Raw genomic sequence first — 23,022 nt, 5'->3', positions numbered from 1 at the left:
AGGTTGGTGGTTCGAGTCCAGGCTGCCCCATGTTCCATCTCGAAAATGAAAACTCCTAGTTCTAGGGTCATCTACACATGCATGTATACACATACATATGATACATGGGGTTGTCGTGGTGCAGGGGGTAGAGCGGGTGTGCTGGGAACCGCAATGTTGTTGGTTTGAGTCCCAGCTGCCCCATGTCTCAAGCTGAAGTGTCCCTGAGCAAGACACCTAATCCCTAATTGCTCCCCAGGCAAAAATGTGAAAAAGCTATGGGATTAAAGTGTAATGTAAGTCGCTTTGGATAAAAGCGTCTGCTAAATGACCTGTAATGTCATGCAAAACAAATCAAAAAGTTGTTAGTCTGTTAAATATATTTTTATTTCTCAGCATTTCATGAGAAATACAAACTTCTTTTCTTCATGATTCTGACTGCAGAATGACATTTAGAAATATAAAAGACTTCCATTTTACAGGTGCATATTTCTTATTTTAATTGGCTCAAATGATCGGAAGAGATCCTTTAACAAAAAATGTATACAGGAGAAGATCCTGACTGCGCAAACATCTTTAAATCAACTTTTTCATCTTTGAGAAAAAACAAAATACTTGAATTTTAAAGAAATACTAAATGTAAACATCAATAAATAACCAAACAGGAAGCTATCAGAGCCAAGATACAAGGTCGACTGAATCAGTTGTTTCTTTAGCCACATGATAATCGGCTTTAAAAAATAAACTTATGAAATGAACAAAAAATATTTTACATCAAAGACATTTACAAATGGCATAATAACAATAATTATAATATTATCCACACCTATTAAAATGTTCTGATTCTAACACCACCTCTTCTTCTGGAGGTCAGGAAATGTCACATTCACGGGTCACTGAGGAAGAGGAGGAGCAAGGGGTGATGGGTAATGGCGGGAGGAGCAGGTGGTGCTATGTGACCTCCATGGGCAGCGTGGTCTCTCCGACTCATTAGGGTCTCTGCAAGAAAAAATATAGGTCAACCATCAGCAGTGTTTCTTGTACTGTTAGAACGAGGGGGCAGGGGGACGGGACGGACTGCTGTGTAGGGGCCCTTAAAATGATCTCCCCCACCCAAAAAAGTCTGGCATGAAAAAAAAAAGTCATTTTTCCCCCAACACACGGCAGTTCCACCCAAATCCTCACCGCCCCTAAGTTGTAAACCTAGTGTAAACACTGAGTGATGACATGACTTGAAAATTCTATAGTCAAGAAACCAAATGATTCCACGTCGGTAATGATAGGACCAGATCTCTAGATCAATCAGATCAACCTGATCAGATTTTTAGCATGTGAAGCTGGAGAAACATGTCTCAGCCTCCCGGACCATCAGCACCGGTTCCCCCCAAGGCTGCGTTCTTTCCCCTCTGCACTTCTCCCTGTACACCAACAGCTGCTCCTCCAGCCACAGCAGAGGTTGTTCTTCCTGAGGCAGCTGAAGAAATTCAACCTGCCAAAGACGATGATGGTCCACTTCTACACGGCCATCATGGAGTCCATCCGCTGCTCCTCCATCACCGTCTGGTACGCTGCAGCCACAGCCAAGGAAAAGGGCAGGCTGCAGCGTGTCATCCGCTCAGCAGAGAGGGTGATCGGCTGCAATCTGCCGTCCCTGCAGGACTTGTTCGCTTCCAGGTCTCTGAAGCAGCTAAAAAGATGGTAGCCGACCCCTCTCACCCCGGACATAAACTGTTTGTGTAACGTGTTTTGGTGAGGGCAGGCCAATTCATTTGTAAATTAAGTGTCTTGCTAGATTAACCACACCCCTTGCAAAAATCATTAGCCCATATCTCCTCAAACCAATAAGGTATCAACACAATTTTTCGTGACAATCGGACCCAGTGTTGAGGAGAAATGGGAAAAATGTGTTTTTCACAAAATTCAAAATGGCGGAAAATCTAGTTAAGCGCATTTGCATACAATGATTGACGTTTTTGTAGAGCATATCCAAGAGCATCTGTGTGCACGATTTCAAGTCAATCTGTGAAACTGGGAAAAATTTCCCCAGAGGGAGCACTTCCAGGGGGCGGTAGAGAGCCATTTCTTCATCCCGAAATGCGTCAAAATATCGAAATTCTTCACACTTCTGATGCGCATGCCAAAATTCAAGAGTTTTTGAATACGATAAAGGCCTCAAAAGTGCAATTGAAGTGGTGAAATAATCACAATTCTTTGAAGCACAACTTCGCCTCAGGCCCTAATAATTCTATGAAATGAAATAGGTTTCCCTATGACTAGCCGTAGCGAGGACCCTAACAACAAATCACGGGAGTTGTTTGTGTGTGGACGGTAATCATGGAAAGTTTCATTTGGTAAAGCTGAACTACTACAGAGAGGTCTTAGTACAGGCCTCACGGCAGAGAAACTAGGAGTGAAAATCTGGAGTCAGTCCTGCTGTGTTTGGCCAAATTGTCTGATCCTATTGGATCCAACGAGTCCGACTTTTTACACTCAAAATAGCAGCAGATTAAATTCATATTTTCAATCCAAATGGCAAACGTAAGGGGCATTTCTGATTGATATAATTCTGGTGCTTGGTGTTTTTTTCCAATTACTCCTGCACGGTCTGTGTGAGAGAAATGTATTCGGGGGTCAAATGCAATAGCGGTTGGACGAGTTCGTTGTTGGGTTCTAGCTTTGATTGATAGTGCTATATATGCATCGCCGGGGGCAATATTTATGGACACATTTAAACATGATATTTTCTAACTATTATGGCTTGTATGTTTGTTTGGAGCATTTTCAAAAGGGATAAGACTCCAATGTTTCAAACGGTGTGACACATCATTATATTTGTCTGTGATGACTACATAATTGTTGGGTTGGAACTTGGTTCTGGCTCGGTTCTGTACCAAAATGGGAGATGCTCTTTCCGAACCTTGGTCATTTTGACAGGCGCTAGTTGACTTCTGGCATAACAGCTAGAGAGGTCTATAGATTTATAACTTTGCTGCAATGAAGCTACCATTAGCTGGCAAGCACAAGGAGAGCTGTGTATGCCACCGGCATGTGCACGCTACAGGTGTGTATGAGGCGCTCACCTGGCGGCGGAAACTTTTGGCACTCGGTCGAGGCTGGCAGCGAGCTTTAAGGCAGACGTTGGGGGGGCGAAGGGTCGAGCAGTGTGGGGTGGGGGAGGAAAGACAGCTCCCACCTGGTTCGGAAGTGACTGAGGGGAGGAGGACAAGTACGCAAGCCTGGAGGGACCTGAGGAGAATATTAACATGCAAGATTAAGCACTAAATAAATTAAACATGGTATACATTTAAAATAGATAGTCCTTCACTAGTGAGCAGGTCAATCTGTAACCCCTCCGCTCTCTTCGCTGGCTACCAGTAGCTGCCCGCATCAAGTTCTATACATTGGTGCTCACATACCATGCTGTGAATGGATTGGGTCCAGTCTACATCCACGACATGGTCAAACACTACATCCCGACCCAGATTCAGACTCTACTTTGACTAAAAACACTAACAAATTGTAGCACTTTAATTGTACTTATAATGGCATTTCTCTAGAACGAGTTGTAAATTCGCTTACTTGATGAAATTGCACTTTCTTGTTCCCCTATGGTTGAATGCACTTATTGTAAGTCGCTTTGGATAAAAGCGTCAGCTAAATGACATGTAATGTAATCTTTAGCCCTTTGACCCTCATCTTTGCATTGGGGGATGTGACCAGGATAATCATAGGAGTAGGGTTCTCCTTGGTTTCCCAGCAAGGCTCACACAGATCAGGTGTCTCACCTGACGAATAAAGCCCTCCGTTGGCCTTGTAGGGTTTGTTCTGTCTGTCCATGTGACAATGAGGAGGAAGAGGAGCGCTGATCACAGCCGAGGCTGCAAACTGAGCACTGGCTGAGTTCACAGTCTTAGAACTGGCCTCACTGGATGGCTGAACACAAGACAGGATGTTACTCAGACCAGGAGGCAGGCACACACACACACACACACACACGAGTGTACTGTACGGTATATATACAGACACACACCTGTGTACTGTACAGTCTATATGGAGCGCAGTGGTTCTGTAGTTGCAGCTGCTCCAGCTGTTTTCTCTGCATCTGGATGAGCTGCTGCTGATGACTGTGGTACTGCTCCTCTGTGATGCCCCCTGCTGGCACAGAGAAGACCTGTTAAAACGCATAGGCATCACTATCTCCCCTGAAGCCATGATATGACAAATTAATAAGTCAAGTATTGGGTCCAATCTGGATACTTGGCTTGCAGACCTTGAACGGACACATTTACTTCTGGATATGGTCATGTTTTCAGACTAAAGAACCACTGAAGCAACACATCTCTAGAATTGGGGTTTTGTTCATTTACTAACCTACGCCACTGTGCAGACGAGCTACACTGTGGTCACATGCAGACATTAATGAGACATCTCATTGTTCCAATCTGCTAGTGGGTCCTCAAAGCTCACCTGAGTTATTGCCAAGTCCTCGAAGGTCCTCCATAGAGAGCTTGGTGGTCCTTTTGCTGCCCTCCCTCTGGCCCTGAGCTGGTCTGGGTCTGAAGCAGAACCTCCTCAGGTTCTCAGTCAGACAGGGGGCCATGGTTCCTGAAGTCTGGGGGGGGTTCTGCTCCAGTGTTACAAGGTCATTACAGGTCCTGGTTCTGTTTCTGCAGACCTGATGTGTTAAAGAGTCCAGGTCCTTCAGTAATGGATCCAGGCCTGAGGAGGCTCGGTCCAGGATGATCCTGATCAAAGAGACGGAAAAAGGGCTTCAGCTTTACTGATGCAGACCATGAGGAGTGTCAGGGCTCAGCAGAGGGGGAGCTACCTGCCCCCCCGTCCTATCCTGCGCCGGCCCAGGCCCGTCCAATGAGGAGCCAGAATCAGTTCAGCTAGAGTGTGACAAAGAAGTCCCGAGTGATTGTCTCTACCCGGCTGATCCGCCCCAGGCTGCAGAAACAAAACACATTTCATATCGATTATAACCTTTAGAGATATACATATTCATCATACTTGAACTAAGTGTTTCACTACTTAAAGTATCGATCAGGTTTCTGTCTCAGTTATCAGTCATGAAGCAAAACCAGTAGCACCAGAGGTAGTACTACAAGAAGCAGCAGTACTAGAATCAGCACTATATTAGTATTACTAAAAGCGGCAGCAATAGCACCACAAGCAGTACTAGATTAAAATAAAAAGACACTCACGGAGAGATATTGACATCCAGCTTTTCTCCTGAAGACATAAACTCCATCAGGATCATTTTCCCCATCAGGGGAAGACGGAGGAGACTAAAGAGAGATGGGATTAGAATATTGTTTTACTACATTACACCGATTGAGATAATAATGGATTATTTAGCAGAGGGATTATAAAAGTATTATTAGGGCTGCAAATAATGACTAATTTGATAATTGTTTAATCGGTTGATTATTTTTTTGATTAATTGATGAATCCGATAAAAAAAAAACAGCATTAAAAAAAAGACTTACCTAACCCTCCACTCCTTGAACATAATCATTTATTTAAAAAGAAAAAATACAAATCTGAAAATTTAACAGGATTTGTTTAAACTTTTTTCTACATTACACTCATGTTAACTTCAAGCTGATTCATTAAATTACTACCATCAGTGCACGTTAAGTAAATGTATACACCACATTTAAATACAGCTAAAAAACAGCCTAAGTGCTATGAGATGAATTTAAAATGGAATTAAAAAGTACAACACACATATATTCGTCAATAACCGATATGGGACAAAGCACAAAATATATATACATGACAACAGATTGAAAAATGAATGGTCCAAACGAGGCGAGTAAATAAAAACGTGTCTTTAGTCTCGCTAACTGCTTTACTGCGGTTATTACTGCTGCGAGCGAACGCTAGCTTGATCAGCTGGATGACGAGTAAACAGCAGCAGCTGGAGGCTCCTTACATTCCTCACGTCAAAGCGGGACAACGTGGTGCTCCCATGACGTGTTACGTGGACAGACTTTTTTAGTTTAGCACACCTTGGACGACTTAACTCAAACTGCCTACGCCATGTGACTCACAACAACTGTCGGCTCGGCTCTTTATTGTCTTTCTTTTTGCTCTGCGCGCACATCCACAACTCATTGAGTGACGTCATTATCGTGCGACCTAACAAATCGATAATGAAATTCGTTGCAAACACTTCATCGATCCGTTGTTGCAGTGCTAATGATTATCAATGATTTGTTTCTCACTTTGACTGCCTTGCTAATTCTGAAGATTCATAATAAAAAAACATTTCCTCTGTGTTTTATTATTACAATATGAATAAGCAAGAAAGGAGATGTTGAAGGTTAAAAACAACCACCACTGAAATAAACAAAATGGATATGTTTTTTTTATAATCCCTGGGCAATTGGTAAATGGATTGTACTGGTATAGGGCTTTTCTAGTCTTCTGACCACTCAAAAGCACATAATGTCGTCATTCACACCCTGATGACAGCAGCTACCACACACAGAGCCACCTGCCCATCAGTAACTACTATTCAGCTGTTGAAGCTCCGCTGTCCTCACTTGAACTCTGCTAGCAGTTAGCCTAGCTTAGCATGTAAAGGACACACACGTCTGGTACTGATGCGTTCAGACTCGCATCAGGTGATCATTACGTTTCAGATGAGTGAATTTCTAGTGAATCTGTTTATAATGATCATTTTTAGGATAGTTTGGTACAGTGCAACTAAAAGGCGAAAAACTAAACGCGAGCGTCAGAAAGGAGATGGCGTAAATATAATCTCTCCTCTCCTTGTTTTCTGCTTCTATCTCTGCTGCCAAAAGCTCTTTCTACCAATCCAAAATTGAATCTTCATTTTCTAACCCCAAAAAACTCTTCTCGATCTTCTCCAATCTCCTCGAACCCCCTACCCCTCCTCCCCCCTCCACCCTTCTTCCGGGAGACTTTGTCAACTACTTCACCAAGAAAATAGCTGACATACGCTCCTCCTTCTCTAACCCACCTCCTACTTCTCGCGTCCCACCGACCTCACCTCTTTCGCCCTCACTTTCCTCTTTCACCGCCCTCTCTCCTAACCAAATTCTTACCCTAGTAACCTCTGCCCGTCCGACCACCTGCCCTCTTGACCCCATTCCATCACATCATCTACAATCTATCGCACCTGACCTTCTTCCGTTCCTCACCTGTCTCATCAACAACGCTCTGTCATCTGGCTGTTTTCCCAATTCTCTTAAGGAGGCAAGAGTCAACCCTCTCCTGAAGAAACCTACCCTCAACCCTTCTGAAGAAAACAACTACAGACCGGTCTCTCTTCTTCCCTTTTTGTCCAAAATCCTTGAACGTGCTATCTTTAATCAACTCTCCTCTTATCTCCACTGTAACAACCTCCTTGACCGCCACCAGTCAGGTTTCAAGGCCGTTCCACAGAGACTGCTCTCCTTGCTGTCTCAGAGCAACTCCACACTGCTAGAGCTGCCTCTCTCCCCTCTGTCCTCATCCTTCTGGACCTCTCTGCTGCATTTGACACGGTCAACCACCAGATCCTTATTTCCTCCCTTCAGGAACTTGGTGTCACAGGCTCTGCTCTCTCCCTTCTCTCGTCCTACCTCGACGGCCGCACCTACCGGGTAACCTGGCGAGGATCTGTGTCGGAACCTTGTCCTCTTACTACTGGAGTTCCTCAGGGTTCCGTGCTGGGTCCCCTCCTGTTCTCGCTTTACACCAACTCTCTTGGCGCTTTCATTCATTCACTCGCATGGCTTCTCTTACCACAGCTATGCCGATGACACCCAACTAATTCTCTCCTTCCCTCACTCGGACACCCAGGTGGCGGCTCGGATCTCTGCCTGTCTAACTGACATCTCCCAGTGGATGTCCGCCCACCATCTGAAAATCAACCCCGACAAGACTGAACTACTTCTCTTCCCGGAAAAGATTTGCTTACCCAGGACCTGACAGTCAACTTTGGAAACTCCGTACTAACGCCCACTTTGACCGCTAAGAACCTCGGCGTCACACTCGACAGCCAACTCTCCCTGACTCCCAACATCACCGCGACAACGCAAGTAGATGTAGATACACGCTCTACAACATCCGGAGAATACGTCCCCTTCTCACTCAGAAGGCAGCGCAGGTACTGATTCAGTCTCTTGTCATCTCTCGCCTGGACTACTGCAACTCCCTCCTGGCTGGTCTCCCTGCCACCGCCATTCCACCTCTGCAGCTCATTCGGAATGCAGCAGCTCGACTGGTCTTCAACCTTCCGAAATTCTCCCACGCTACTCCACTCCTCCGCTCTCTTCACTGGCTACCGGTGGCCGCCCGCATCCAGTTCAAAACATTGGTGCTCACGTACCATGCTGTGAATGGATCGGGTCCAGCTTACATCCAGGACCTGGTGAAAGGCTACATCCCAACCCGCACTCTCCGCTCTGCATCTGCAAAACTACTCGTCCCTCCCTCACTGAGAGCAAAACACTCGACTAGATCTCGACTCTTTGCTGTCCTTGCGCCGAAATGGTGGAACGAGCTCTCTGAAGACACCAGGACCGCAGAGAGCCTTCATATCTTCCGCCGCAAACTAAAGACACACCTCTTCAGACTCTACCTCGACTAAAGACTAACAAATTGTAGCACTTCAATTGTACTTGTAACGTCACTCATCTATAGCAAATTGTAAATTGGCTTATTTGAGGAAATTGCACTTTCTTGTTTCTTGTTCTCCTGAGTTTGTACCCTCTGGTTGAATGCACTTATTGTACGTCGCTTTGGATAAAAGCGTCCGCTAAATGACATGTAATGTAATGTAAAAGAAGGTCAAGATGATGTGATGCTGCATGCTGACCAGTGGAGGTGAGCGGCTGTCTTCCTCTCCAGAGCTGTGGAAGTCGTATTGTCTGATGTTGGCCTTATTTATGGTGAAGGGACAGGGACGTCTCTGTGGAGGACACAATCGCTCCCGGATGTTCTTTGGTTGGATCAGGCTAGAGGGATGCTCGTCAGAGACCAGCTTCTTCTGAAACACACACTCTAAACATGAGATCTGAGGGAGCAAAGACGCTGTATCGATACATGACACAACAAAGTCCCTTTTCCAAAAATGTCTTCAATGAAGACTAGGGAGAAAATAATATTTTAGCTATTTTAGCTTTAGATTCATATGACAGAGGGTATGTTGTATGACGGGGGCTAACTAATGTGTTAAATACATTTAGGAGTCTTCTAAGTAACTACAGAAGGTCACCTGTGTTCTGTGAAGGAGAACCCGGTGTGACTTGATCTTGCCTCTGTGTCCGTTGTTCAGGGTAATGGGGGTGCTGTACACGGTTTTCTCCACAAGGGGGAGTGAAACCTCTCTGAGAGTTTCCCCACTGAAATCTTCCATCTGATACCTGAACACAAAAACACCAGACTTCAAACAGTAAGACAAACTAGAAAACTCTGCAGTAATTTCAAGTGTGGCCTAGCCTGCCCGCAGGTGCCTGTATATGAAACGGCCAAGCAGGCAAGTGAAGGCTAGCCACTAAGGCTAGCTAACAAACTAAAGACACAACTCTCTGGCTGTCTTAGCCACTTGTCAGCAGTTAGGTCCTCTTATTACTAGTGCAATGCTAGCTAGCGCCATGTTTGCGTCATGCTAGCCACCCCCGTTGGCCGTAACGTCGCCCCGATTGAGAATCAATAAATTCCCCACTCCCACTCCAGGCTGGTTTACCTCATGCGCCCAGTAGTTATAATGACTCAAGCTAAAGCTAAAGCAAACACTAGTGGAAAACCAGTCAGAGATAAAGGGGGAGAAACTTGAATTGGCCTCCACATGCAAAACCAGTCCTGTTTTGAGGTCGTCTCATTTTTGTCCCTCTAGTGCACCTGTGTTAATTCCTTCAACAACAATGTAGCTGAAACTGATTAACAACCCTTCTGCTACTTACCTGAACAGATCGTTATCAGATCAAGTGCAATTAATTTCATGCTATAGCCTGATAAAAGATTGTTCCTTTCATTTTTTTGACCAATGTTTTTATTTTAAATGAAACGGGGAAAAAAAGCAGGGTTGTCATCTGGTGTGATGGTAAAAACACTTAACAGTCAAGAGCTGACATCAAGTCAGCTACTGTTCTAGCTGCAAAACACCCGTCGCTTGTCCACCCGTCTCTGGGAGCATGGACTCTAGAGCCCATTGTATTGAGAACACAAGTTGTTCTTGACGTTCTAGGTATTGAGAAACGGCCCAACTCTCCACCAACCCTCCCCACCCACCTCCTCACCTCTTCTCCACCACCTCCAGGGTGAGGTGGAGCAGCTCTCTCTTGGACTTCTCTCTTCTCTTGATCATCTCCAGGGTGGTGACGGTCCGACTGAACTCTCTCCGGAGTCTCAGCATCTTCTCGTAAGAAGCCTCATCGTTCTTACGGTTCTGAAACACATCAGATATGAAAGTGATCAATGAAAAGTCTGATCTTTTAGTTGTCCATTTTTACAATATTTATTGTCACGCCATAAAGAATTGAACATGTGTGTGTGTGTCTGCCAATATAAATAATGTTCTCTCAATTAATTAATTAAAGTAAAAGTAGGCCTGCATTTAAAAAGAAAAAAAAAGTTAAGATTTATGCATGTTCAAATAAAGTGCTTCAATGTCACATCGATTATTTTTGAATGAATCGGATAAAAAAACAGCATTAAAAAGAAGGGGTGTAACGATTCATCCACTGAATCAATTAATCGATTTATATTCCTGCGATCCAACTGAATCGATTTGTGCTCAGCAAATCGGCATTCCGGACGACATATATCGATTACAAATCGCTTGAAACGTGACTCGATTCAGTCTGCCTGTCTGTGACGTCATCAGTACGCAGCAGCAGTTGTGCGAAACTCTGAACAACAACAAAACACAGCGTGGAGGAGACGACTGCGAGCGAGACATTTACAAACCAACTTATCAATTCAGTGGAAACATTTTGGCTTTTGCAAACACGAAGGTGTTCTAAATAAGTCGCTCGCTGTTTGTAGAATATATAGAAGCCAAATAAAAAAAACACGGAAACACAACGAATCTTTCCGGCCGTCTACTAAGGCGCCGTGGGATTAAACAACGCCGACAGTCAGGATCTCGAGCAGCGTCACCGCTGCAGCAGCAGCAGGTAACTCAGCTCTGCAGACGCCTCAGGCCTCGCCAGCACCAAACTCAACACAGTAACAAGTTCATCTGTAAAGACATGCGACCCTACGATGTGGTTGAACATCCGGGGTTCTGTGAATTGATCCAAACATTGTGTAATTATTGTGTAATGTTTACATTGAAAATGGTTGCACAATAAAAGGTGAATACATTTGCCATTAATTGTTGTTTGCTTGTTTGTAATATCCATAATTAATTTAGACCTGATTTCCTTACAAGAAACAACAGGGATCTCAGAAACTTTGCCTGCACTGTCCAGTAAAGTTACTGAATCGATTTCAAGTCACTGAATCGAATCGTTCTAAATTAACCCAGATCGTCCATGAATCGAATCGGCAACCATGAATCGCGATTCGAATCGTTGTTAAAATGAATCGTTACACCCCTAGATGTTACCCTTCTAGGGGAGGGGTTTTCAACTGGTTTTACCCCAGGGACCACCATTCTGAATAGAAAGTAATTTGCGGCCCACTGACGTGCCTGCACGCGCGTGCGTGTTTGTAACCACCACGCCCCCCCACAGATATTCTGCCTATAACACTTAATATGTGCAGTTATCAGGGTAGATCACTAACCGCCGTCACCACGCCCCCCTAACCACTAGTCAGTGTAATTTCTTCGATATTTTTCCCGATATTCAAGAGAGTTCACGATCTCGCGCACCTGTTCGCAGTTCACTGAATCTCGCGCTCCCTTCCCTTATGGTTGTAGCTGGTTGTCATCTACGGTCCACTACAGTTACATAACAACGTTTGACAACGTTTTATCTCATAATTTCGACTTTCTATCCCCTTTCTTCAGTGCGGAAATGGGCTTCTATAGTTGTGTGAATGCATCACTCCAGCCAATCCAAAGATGGGGTTTGTAACCAATCAGGTGTAGAGACCACGGTGACTGGCTCCGCCCCCTTACTGTCAAAAAGAACAGCGAGCGCGTAGAAAACACCTTCGAGCGGGAACAGAGATTCTCCTCGCTCCGTGAGCGAGCAAATATACCGGACTTTTGCTCGCGGATGTTTGATTTATGAGCGCGCATCAACCTGAATTGCACTCTCGAATTTTGACAGTGATTTGCCGCCATACCCCCCTACCCCCCCCAAAAAAACTCACCGAATCTACACGATTTACGTAGGTCACCTATTTTGGTTTCAAAACGCCGAATATCGCCGAAAGGTGAGGGATTTTCATGCCTGCTCACCTCAAAGCGGGACAACGTGGTGCTCCCATGCCAGGTTACGTTGACTTTGCATATTTTGCCATTGACAAACCTTTTTAGAATATTTAGTGTGAAATGCTCGCACACCTTGGACGACGAGTCGAACAGACGTCTCTGCCTGCCCATGCGACTCACACCAGCTGCCGGCGCTGCTGGCTGCTCTTTCCTCTACGTCGGCTTGGCTCTTGTTTTTTATCCTTTTTCTTTGCTCCGCGCGGATCTCCGCAACTCATTGAGTGACGTAATAATCACGCGACACAACGAATCGATAATGAAATGCGTTGCAAATACTTTTAAGCGATTTTGATCGCCTTATCGATTCGTTGTTGCAGCCCTAAACCACAATTCTTTTTTTAGCTTTTGGTCCGGATGAGACGGCTTCCGGGTCCGGACGGCAGTCGGCCAGTTAGTGACCTCTGGTCTACATCATTAAGTCTACATAACAAACACCAACCTTCCTGGTCTATATCCTAGGGTTCCATGATGACGCACACTAACCTTCCTGGTCTGCATCTTCTCCGTCCTCCGTCTGAATGCCACATAGGCGTCACTGTTGGTGGACCCATCTCGCTTCTCCTGCTTGATGTGAGGAATAAGAGATGGACCTCGGAAGTTCTTCCTCTTCCTCAGCCAGTAATCGTACACGGACTTCAGCAGGTAGTCGTCCTCGTTCAGCAGCAATTTTGCCCCTGACAGAGACACCAGCTGAGGACAGAACCAGACAAAACAAATCATTGTTTGCTAATCACCCAATCACATTTCCACAACTCAATGCATTTTAGGCATCTAGACGTGGAAGGTTCCTTTTTCAAAATGGCAGGTTGCGGTGGTCGGTTCCTCTGGTGGTAGGATCCGACACAAGCCGATCTCAGTTGGTATTTAGTGACATGAACCCGCCTCCTCCTCCTCATGCAAAGTCCATGTAACGTTAAATGAGTATCTTCATGACCATGGGTTTGCCGTTAATATTTTTGTCTAATTTTATTGAGACTCTAGCACAACACAGCGACTTAGCGCAAGTAGCGCAGGGTCCTGAATAAAGCGATGTGTGTCTTAATGCGAGGCTTTAGAAAATGGATTCTGTATTTGCTCATAAAGCCTGAAACGGGTCACCTGGCCAATGTTTTGATCCACTCCTGTCAGCCAACAACAGGAAACTGAGACTACAACTCCCACAGGCTCACCACAATGGACAATAGAAGATTGAAAAAACGTTGCCTGGTCTGATGACTCATTTCAGCTGAGCATTCAGATGGTCGGCACGCACGCTGAGTGTTACCTCGGGTGTTGGGGACTTCTCTAGTCGGTCTACCATGGTCTCAAACTGCAGAGGTTTGATCTCCATCTTTCGGTTGAGCCTGTTGAGCAGCGTCTCATCCTCTGAGTCCATGTCGTAGTCTGCATGCTCCAGGTCCAGGCCCAGAGCTGCAGAACCAAATCATTACACAGATAAACATGAAGACATGATCCAGGTAGAGTCTGCTCAGCAAAAGGTGCATTACAGAGGAACACATGTACACGTCTACTAGTGATTAGATCATGCAGGTACAACCACAGGTACTACAGAGGTAAAACTCACGCTGTATGTGGATGAGCTGTTTGGGGACTTTTACTTCTCCTTTGTACAAACGGTCGTAGTAGGTGGTGTTACTCTCTGTTTCAGGTACAGGGATCACCATGTTCTCCTTCTTCTCCCTGAAAACCTGCTGGGCTGACATTGCCCTCTGCAGGTGATGTTCCTAAAAAAGCAGTGGGTGAACACTTGAACAATAAACTGGACTGATCACATAAATGCACTCTATAAAAAGGGAAGGGAAGAGAAGACTATCTGCTAAGGAGACTGAGTGCGCCATTCCCTTCTGAGGAGCTTCTTTGACTGTGGGGTGGCATCACCAGCATCTCCACACTCTACAGGAAGAGACTGTACAAACTGTGCTGGAGCGTCCTCTGGATACGGTGGAAGTGGTGTGAGAAAGGAAGATGATGGCTAAGCTATCTGTGATGGACAACATCCCCCCCCTATGCAGGACACTTTGTACACCACAGGTCCTTCCTTCACACACCAGGTTAGGGTTAGTCAGTTAGATAAATGGGTCAACACATTTTTTTAATGGTGTAATCATCACAGTGTGTAATAAAAGTATTACTGCAGATGTTCCTTTTTTTTCATAATAACCCTGAATATCCATGTAAAATGTGAGTAGACAGATGTGAAGCTGTAGCGTGGTAACTTAAAGAAAGCGAGTCAGGATTATTTACGGTGAAGGTCATGGCAAGCAGAGGAGCCGAGGAACTTGAGAGGCCACCTCATTATATGAGAGGAGGTGCACCCTGAAGGCAATTCCTGCCCCCCAAGAACGTCTGGAATTTTTAAAAAGGGAGTTCCGCTCCACACGTGCATGCATATGTCTGTGTATGCGGCCACATGGCCACAGAGCACACATTGAGAAGACCAGACAGAGGCATCTTCTCCACAAAAGAAGTCAGTCATAGAGGAGCTTTTTTTGAGTGACGCCGAGTGCGAAAAGTGGTAGTGGTGGCAGGTTCCTTTGTCAGAAAGGCAGGTTGGGTGGTCAGTGGTAGGTTCTTTTTTCAGAACGGACATCACTTTATTTAAGACGCTGCGCTACTTGCAAGTGGCTGGTTGTGCTAGATTCTCAATAAAGTTAAACAAAAAAAACATTTATGGCAAACCCATGGTCATGATACTCGTTTAACGTTACATGGAACTTACATGAGGAGGAGGAGGAGGCAGGTTCACGTCGCTGAATACCAACTGAGATCATTCTGAAAAAGGATTCCTCCACGGACCACTTTCCGCATTCGGCGCTACTGGCTTTTTGGGGAGATCCTTGCAAGCAAGGATGCTGAACACCACACCTTTTCCACCTCGATCACAGAGTAAGAGGCACTCTATAAGGCAGCCAAAGGCATTCCAGTGGAGGGTGATCCATTGGCATGGTGGAAAAGCAATGCGTGTAAATACCCTCACATTACCATGCTGTATTCAATATTGAGTACAGGAAGACTATCAATAATAGTGGTGTAAGAAGGAGAAGTACCGCTGCTCCTTCCTTCAAGGAGTTAGTTAGGTTAATAGTAGTATTGTACTGCAATATAAATACACAATAAAAGTTTACAACAGTTATGTCTGTATAGAATATTACTGCTCATTTATAATACTTGAGTTGGTCTGATTGCACTTGAACCTAGGCCGCTGTTAGTCCTGTAGATTTCCCCGCAGCAGGACTAATAAAGAATTATCTGATCATCTTATCTTAGTAGCATTGATAAGCTAGCAGCTAGGTCGGGTAGCAGGGATAAGGGACACTGCGTGGCCGGTTACCATGTAAACTACGTATAACCTACGCTAACAACGCGGACTGTACGGAAAACGTAGGTTACGTAAGTGGCATACAGTCCATCCAACGCACATAGCGTACGGACAGAACTTTACGTAAACATGCCATGAATCCCGCCATAGCACGTCGCTAGGCTAACTTCACACAGTTTAAACATTGTCGTACCAGCTCCTCTTCTTTCTCCATCCCGCTCGGCATCTGTGGGACAGCCCGGTTGATGGAAACGCAGTCGGTGAGGTCCGGCAGGTCTCTGTTACGGTAAACCGGGAGAGGTTTGGCGGCGTCTAGCGCCCGCGCCCGAAACGAGAGTTTACTCATTGTTTGCGCGAAATCAGCGCCAATCCCACAGAACCGTGAATCCCGCCAGAAACCCGCACCGGTACCGACGTGTCCGCCGCAGCAGAGCTCATCGGTATCCGCTGCTCCGGGAACCGGCGGGGAGACTCATATGTGTGCGGATTTAGTGGGACGTGGGAACCGTTGGACGGGGCTGCTCAGTTCCACGCACCGTGGAAAACATGGCGGACATGTCCACACCAGCGAGCAATCCCAGCAGCCACCGCGGCACTGCTCACATAAACACACGCGAGACATCGAGGTGCGCCCGCAGCTCCTCTGGCCAACATTGCATTAAATGTAGCGAAACGTGTTAAAACGGACAAGACTTTGATAGCTATCTAGTAGACGCCTGATATGTCTCTTATAAAACCCTCAGATGCCTCTTATAGAACTCGGATGTCTCCTATAGAACTCTAGTAGAACATTGCCAGAACTTTCATAGAACTCAAATAGAACCTCAATATGTCTGTTATACAACTAAAGCCCTGATAGAACCCTTGGTCTTTAATAATAATCTGGAGGAACTTTGTATTGAGGTGGGAATTACAGTAGACAATATGTCCTGTTTTGTCAAGATTAGGGGAGAAATGAACAGATGCAGATAAACGCTAACTCAGTTCAAAGAATAATAATAAAGATGTCTTCTGAAGCTGCAAATTCACAATCATAGAAATCAATCTCATTTATTCACATATTTATCAGACTTTTCACCAGAAGTTGTATCTTTGAATTTTATAAATCGATTGTTGTTGAAAAATGAACCAAATAAACTGAAAGCTGAATGATGTTCACACATGCATGCATGCTTTACATTCATATCTTCATCATCGTCATATAAATCTATCGGCCATATCAATATTATAAAATCATCCTAGAATAAATGCTCGTATGTACAAACTTAAATGAAGTGAGAAAGTGGTCTGGTTTCCTGACGGTCCCTGAATGTCTCTGTGGTAAAACATAATGTCGCTTCCTCATTTAATCTTTTCTTTCTTCACTGTCTTTCTGAATCCCAGAGGTTTTCTCTAAACGTTTATGTAATAAATCATAAATGAATAAAAATTGAAATATCTCTGGATGAATTTTTCAATAATTTAATTCACTTTAATGACTATAACATTCCACCGGTCACTCTGCTTCATACTGCACACGTCACTTTAACTGTAATTTTTCATTCGTCACTTTGTCGTCACTCTGTCACTTGTTCGATAGTGCACTTTATTTTTAATATTTTTTTTAACTTTTTTAATATTTTATTCTCTTATTTTATACTAACCCAATAGCCTTATTCTACTAACCCATTGCATTAGCATTTCATTTTATTACTTTAGTGCACTGCTGTCTTGTTGTCTATTGTCTGTTTTGTGTCTACTGTCACGCACCAACCGCCAAGACAAATTCCTTGTATGTTTTACATATTTTGGCAATAAATGTTTCCTGATTCCTGATAATAAGTCACGTTTGAGCCACAAACAGGAAGAAACACAGGAAACCAACAGGAGCTATTACAAAATATAAGCAGACTTTTAATATTAACTGCGAATCAAACAAATCCAAACACATTTAATGCTCTGTTGTGATCCGTGTTATTGATTAGCAGCTCTTTGTGAAAATTGAATCAGGAAACACTTATTGCCAAAATATGTCAAACATACAAGGAATTTGTCTTGGCGGTTGGTGCGTGACAGTAGACAGTGTAACAATAGACAACAAGACATTACCCTCTCCTAAAGTCTCTGTGCTCTCCCTCCCCACAGGATTCTGTAGATGGTGGTTCTATCTGATGGTGGTTTCCCCTGCAGTGGTCCTGCTGTGCGCCTGGCTTACTACTCACAATTACTTGAATAATTTCTGTCATAGGAATTGCATGTATTATACATTGTTCATTCTGTACACATGGCATCCATTGTAGTCTGTCCATCCCGGGAGTGGGATCCCTCCTCTGACGTTCTCCCTAAGGTTTCTTTCCTTTTTTCCCTCTTGGAAGGGTTTTTTTGGGGGAGTTTTTCCTGTGCCGATGGTGGGTTTCGGGACAGAGGATGTCGCATGTGTACAGACTGTAAAGCCCTCTGAGGCAAATTTGTAATTTGCGATTTTGGGGCTATACAAAATAAAATGAATTGAATTGACAGCAGTGCACAAGAAATAAAATAAAATGAAAATGCTAATGCAGTGGGTTAGTAGAATAAGGCTATGGGTTAGTATAAAATAAGAGTAAAGTTAAAAATTAAAAATATTTAAAAAGTTAAAAAATATTAAAAAATAAAGTGCACTATCGAACAAGTGACAAAGTGCCGACAAAGTGAGAAATGACAGTTAAAGTGACATGTGCAGTGTGAGGGGGAGTGACCGGTGGAGTGTTCTAGTCAGTCAGTGGGGGACCGGCTCTGTTGATGAGCCCGACTGCTGACGGGAAGAAACTGTTGGTGTGGCAGGAGGCTGAGTTCCTGATGGACCTCAGCCTCCTGCCAGATGGAAGGGGCACAAACAGGTTTTGTCCGGGGTGAGAGGGGTCGGCCACCATCTTTTTAGCTGCTTCAGAGACCTGGAAGCGAACAAGTCCTGCAGGGACGGCAGATTGCAGCCGATCAGCCTCTCTGCAGAGCGGAGGACACGCTGCAGCCTGCCCTTGTCCTTGGCTGTGGCTGCAGCGTAGGAGCCCTCATTAAAAGAACAATCATCAATACCAATAAAAACCTTTTTTTCAACACCATCAACTTGTGTTCACAATAAAAAGCATTAAATACAATTGTTTGTTTTGAACTTGTGACTTGTATAATCTTTGTTAATGAAGAATTTAAATCTCTCAATTATCTCCAGTTTCCTCTCAACAAGCCACCTTTTAAAATAATAGAAAGGAATAATAACCTGATTATGAAACCGTGCTCTGGAATGTACACACACACAGCAGTGATAGAGACATTCAGAAGCTGTTTCCTATTGGCAGAAACAAAGAGCAGAATGAGTCACTCTTCAATGTCTTTACACAAAGTATTTTTTTACAATACATTCAGGAACCAATATCATTGATATTTTGGCAATAAATGTTTCCTGATTCCTGATCATTGTGGCTCACCATGCCGAGAAGGAGGCCCTCTGCATCCTCATCAGTCTGAGGGTCACGTGACCAGAGTCTGCCATCAGAGAAAGAAACCGTTTGCTCAAGAAGTCCCAGCTCCGTCCAGATTGGTCTGCGTCATGAACTGGACTGCTTTGGGGGGTAGTCCACATTGGTTACAATGGTGGCGACCTCTTCGGGGTCTGTGCGGCTCATCTGACGCTGCATCTGAACAACTGCCCCACACAGCCGGCCGATAGGTGAGCTTCAGCCTGGTGATCCCAGCACTCCTCAATGGTCTCACACAGGAGGGTTATCCCCTGAGGAGAGACACACAACGCGCGCAGAGCGGGTCTGAGACACACAACACCAGAACAGACAACAATAAATCACTATTTTCCTGTCAGTGTTGCAGTGGATCTGCATTGAGTGGTGCATGATGGGTAATGTAGTGTTACTCACAGTATGTTTCTGCCGGCACTCTCTGAGGGTCGGTCTCAGCTTGCTGTGGACCACCACCTCCTGCATGTCCTCTAGAGACGGATGCTGACCCACCTCGTCCTCAAAGGGCAGCATGTACTCATCCAGCAGACCTGGATCACAGACATGGAGCAGACAGGGTCAGAGAGAAGGGGGAAGACAGGAGAACAGTAAAACAGGATCAGAGGGATGGCGTGTCTTCAAAGACTACAATGTGAGGTGGATCGGGATCCAGACTCATGCGGGGGGGGGGGGTTCTTACCATCAGCAGCTTTACAACGAGAGACAAGCTCCCACAGCAACAGACCCCACATAGATACAAACAGGTGTACCCTCTCAGGTGTACTCTCACCTGTCTGTGTGTGTCTCCAGGTGATTTTCCGGTCTGTTAGTAGTCTTGCTGCGGTCGGAAACAAACTCGAGAGAAACTACAGTCCTCGACCTACCAGCGACTACCGTTCATTGCAAAGCTACATGTAACGTTAGCTGGCTCGGCTAGCCGTTAGTTTAGCTAAATTATTGATCAGGGTATGTGTTTGTTTCATCGATGTCCTCCACTCCCCAACGATCAGAACAAAAATGGCCGTTCAACTCTTTTCTCCACCTTCTTCCATTGTAGTCTGTCATAGCGTTAAGGATAATATGACTGACAGCGGAAGTGGCCAATAGGGCGCGTAAAAGAAGCTCTCCTATTGGACGTCATAACGCAGGACGTCTGGTATGCCAGATAAGCCCCTCCTCCTGACAGGAGAGCTGATGGTTTTCAGATCCCAACTGGACATAGGATAATATAGATTATGGCGTAGTCTAAATGTTTGTAGTGAGTATGACGTGACTGCCTTCAGACAGGGTTCATTTATGAAGGACAGTTAGAACGTTCTGTCACAACGAAGTTGTTACGCATCATTGCGCTTTTGTTAGTGGGTATACGGAAATCTTTGACTTTTCCTGGTGGGCATACGGCGTATACGTATCACGCAGACTACACCACTGATTCTAACACGTGACATTTAAAGAACAGTTCACCATTTTATCAACATAAATATACACACTATATAATAGTATAGTACAATACAATAACAGTGTAGTAAAGTACAACCCAGTGTAGGACAATATAGCAACAGATTAGTATAGAACAGATTAACACACACACACACACATATATATATATATATATATATATATATTATACATACATATAGTGACTGACTCAGGGAAGCAGTAACTCCGTGAAACAATATGTGAAGCTGTGAACCAGTGAAAAAGTGACTGAGCGACTCAGTAAAGCAGTGATTCAGAGACTCAGTTAAACTATAAACCAGTGAAACCATGACTCAGAAAAGCAGTGACTCAATCATACAGTGACTCTGTGATTCTGGATATTTATTTGTATTTAAGATGTTGAGAATAACTTTAATGTTGGTTCTGTTTGTTGTAATTATTTTAAGCTATGTTTTTATATACCTAACTTCTTCACAACCATAATATTGCTATAAAAATATCAGGATTACGGTTAGTTTTGTCTCAATACTCCTGGTTTATGAATTACTGTTATTAATTTACAGAAGCTTTTTGAGCCATATGAACAGAGATACTGATGAAGTCGGGATGATGTTACGCTGAGTTAAATATCCTCTAGGGGGCGCTGTGACATCACACCTCCTCCATCTTCTGAACTTCATGCTGGAGATAGAAATACACGTTTAATCAAAGTGCTTCTGGAAGAGGTTTGGTATGACATTTAATACAGCTTAAGTATAAATAAAGTGCAATTATCGCAGTTGTTACAGCAGTTTAGTCAAATAATATTATAATATAGCAAATAAATCCATTTTAAATATGTAGCGAATGGGACCACCGTCCGCTTGGTAGGGGTAAGTAACTCTTCCCTGAATGGCTGGAGATGAAAATAAGGATCTCAGTCCCTAAACCCCAGGCCTACTAGTCTCAGGCCTAACCTGCCGATGTGTAACGAATATAGTAGTTTAGGCGTTAGGATTTGTACATGTCACGGTGATGACCGAAGGGACAGAATACAGGCATAAGTGTTTATATGTGCAACTTACCCGGTATTTCCCTCTACTGCCATATACTGACAGAGGATGAGACGCCCCTACTCCAGGGAAGATGAAGGACTGCACAGTACATCATTTGAGTTGGTTACCCTAAATCACTCTTCACAGTTTCAGTCGTATAATGAATCATGTAGATTCATCACAGGATAACTTGACAGAAAATTAACAGCAGTGACCAAAGACAGTACACAATAAATGTCACAGACCAGTGTCCCCACACTCAGTAGTTGTTTTAAACAAAAAAATGGTTCATTCTAAACACTAAGAGGAATACCGCGTTTTAAGTGGAAATGTCCAACAGCCTTACGGCTCAATCCAGAGCAAAAATGCTCAAATCCCGTTTTGTGAGTCCACAAAGTATCAAATAAAATAGGCTAGCCAAAAAAAGTGTCTTGGTTCTGGCTGGTAGCACGACAAAAAAGCAATTCAGTGCGGGCAAAGTTATACTTCTCTGTAGCTTGCTGCTAAATAGCACAAAGTTGGGTTACTTCCCTTTAGTCCGCACGCGTCATCGGGAGCCGTGACGCGTCTCTGGGCGGCAGGAACCGCCAATCTCCGCGGCGGCAAAGATAGAAGGGACCGCGAACACGACTTCTTCCTCTGGCGGTGTAGCGCGACTCGCTAGCGTCTCGAACGGCTACACACTCCAAAGGCAAAACGACAACCACCCTGTGTCGTTAACGCGAAGCGATATCGGGTTTTAAACGTCATTGTTTTCGCTCCGTTTCTGCTGGTCAAGCAGCAGCCGTCCCGTTCTGTCCCGTTCCTCCCGCTCCCTTCACTTCCTGTCACTTTCTTCCCTTCCTGTCTTCCCACCTGCTGATTGGCTGCGGTCAAGACTTCAGCGGAAAGTAGTATTAAAGGCAAAGAGATAATCAATAGACTTATATCTCGTACTACAAATAGATTTATATTGTACGGCTCATTTTGGGGTGATTGTTTGGGGTGACTTGATCCTCCTTGCAGCAGTGTGGTCATGTGACAGTAGCCATATGAATCAGGATACGTTTGTTTTTTTGTGTTAATTAAATATTTACATACATAAAATATAATAAATCAATCATGAATAAATACCAAAATAAAGCCTCAACATGATGTCAAAGAGAGAAAACAGCCTCCGATCGTGTCTCATAATGCACTGCGTCTAACGTTGGCAGCAAGAGTGGACATTCGGCGTTTTCATTCATCTGATTTTAGATCAGTGTGAAGCTCACAGCTGGAGCAGAACACACACTCTCTGTTCACGAGTCACTCAAACAGACACACACACACACACACACACACACACACACACACACACACACACACACACACACACAGCAGTCCATGTCTTTATGA

The 23,022-nt window shown here is 44.4% G+C and overlaps 1 protein-coding gene and 1 pseudogene across 7 annotated transcripts; both read right to left on the bottom strand.

The window, feature by feature from the left end:
* Window positions 1–347: 347 nt before the first annotated feature.
* On the bottom strand, window positions 348–16,285 carry epc2 (enhancer of polycomb 2). 6 transcript variants are annotated; one of them, XR_013453061.1, is made up of 14 exons: window positions 15,898–16,284; window positions 13,950–14,109; window positions 13,650–13,795; window positions 12,869–13,075; window positions 10,239–10,387; window positions 9,215–9,362; window positions 8,816–8,986; window positions 5,187–5,270; window positions 4,808–4,929; window positions 4,447–4,724; window positions 4,010–4,150; window positions 3,765–3,912; window positions 3,060–3,225; window positions 348–978 (listed from the first exon to the last, which is right to left on the bottom strand). XR_013453061.1 is itself a non-coding variant. In XM_078091038.1 (14 exons), the coding sequence occupies exons 1-14, from the start codon at window positions 16,048–16,050 to the stop codon at window positions 873–875; spliced, it is 2,160 nt and encodes a 719-aa protein (XP_077947164.1). In that variant the 5' UTR covers window positions 16,051–16,285; the 3' UTR covers window positions 348–872. The 6 variants fall into 6 exon arrangements, 4 of the variants coding, with proteins under 4 accessions (XP_077947164.1, XP_077947163.1, XP_077947166.1 ...); XR_013453062.1 differs by having other exon boundaries at window positions 8,816–8,983; XM_078091038.1 differs by having other exon boundaries at window positions 4,010–4,131; window positions 15,898–16,285.
* A 1,289-nt stretch (window positions 16,286–17,574) lies between these two features.
* Window positions 17,575–22,474, bottom strand: LOC120833840 (activin receptor type-2A-like; annotated as a pseudogene). Its single transcript, XR_013453066.1, has 3 exons — window positions 21,676–22,474; window positions 19,592–19,722; window positions 17,575–19,449 (listed from the first exon to the last, which is right to left on the bottom strand). The product of XR_013453066.1 is annotated as an activin receptor type-2A-like (transcript).
* Window positions 22,475–23,022: the final 548 nt, after the last annotated feature.

The sequence above is a fragment of the Gasterosteus aculeatus genome, chromosome 16 (assembly GCF_964276395.1).
Source record: "Gasterosteus aculeatus chromosome 16, fGasAcu3.hap1.1, whole genome shotgun sequence".
Classification (NCBI taxonomy): Eukaryota; Metazoa; Chordata; class Actinopteri; order Perciformes; family Gasterosteidae; genus Gasterosteus; species Gasterosteus aculeatus.
Note: the sequence above shows the minus strand (reverse complement) of the source record. Positions and strands in the feature narration are given on the sequence as shown.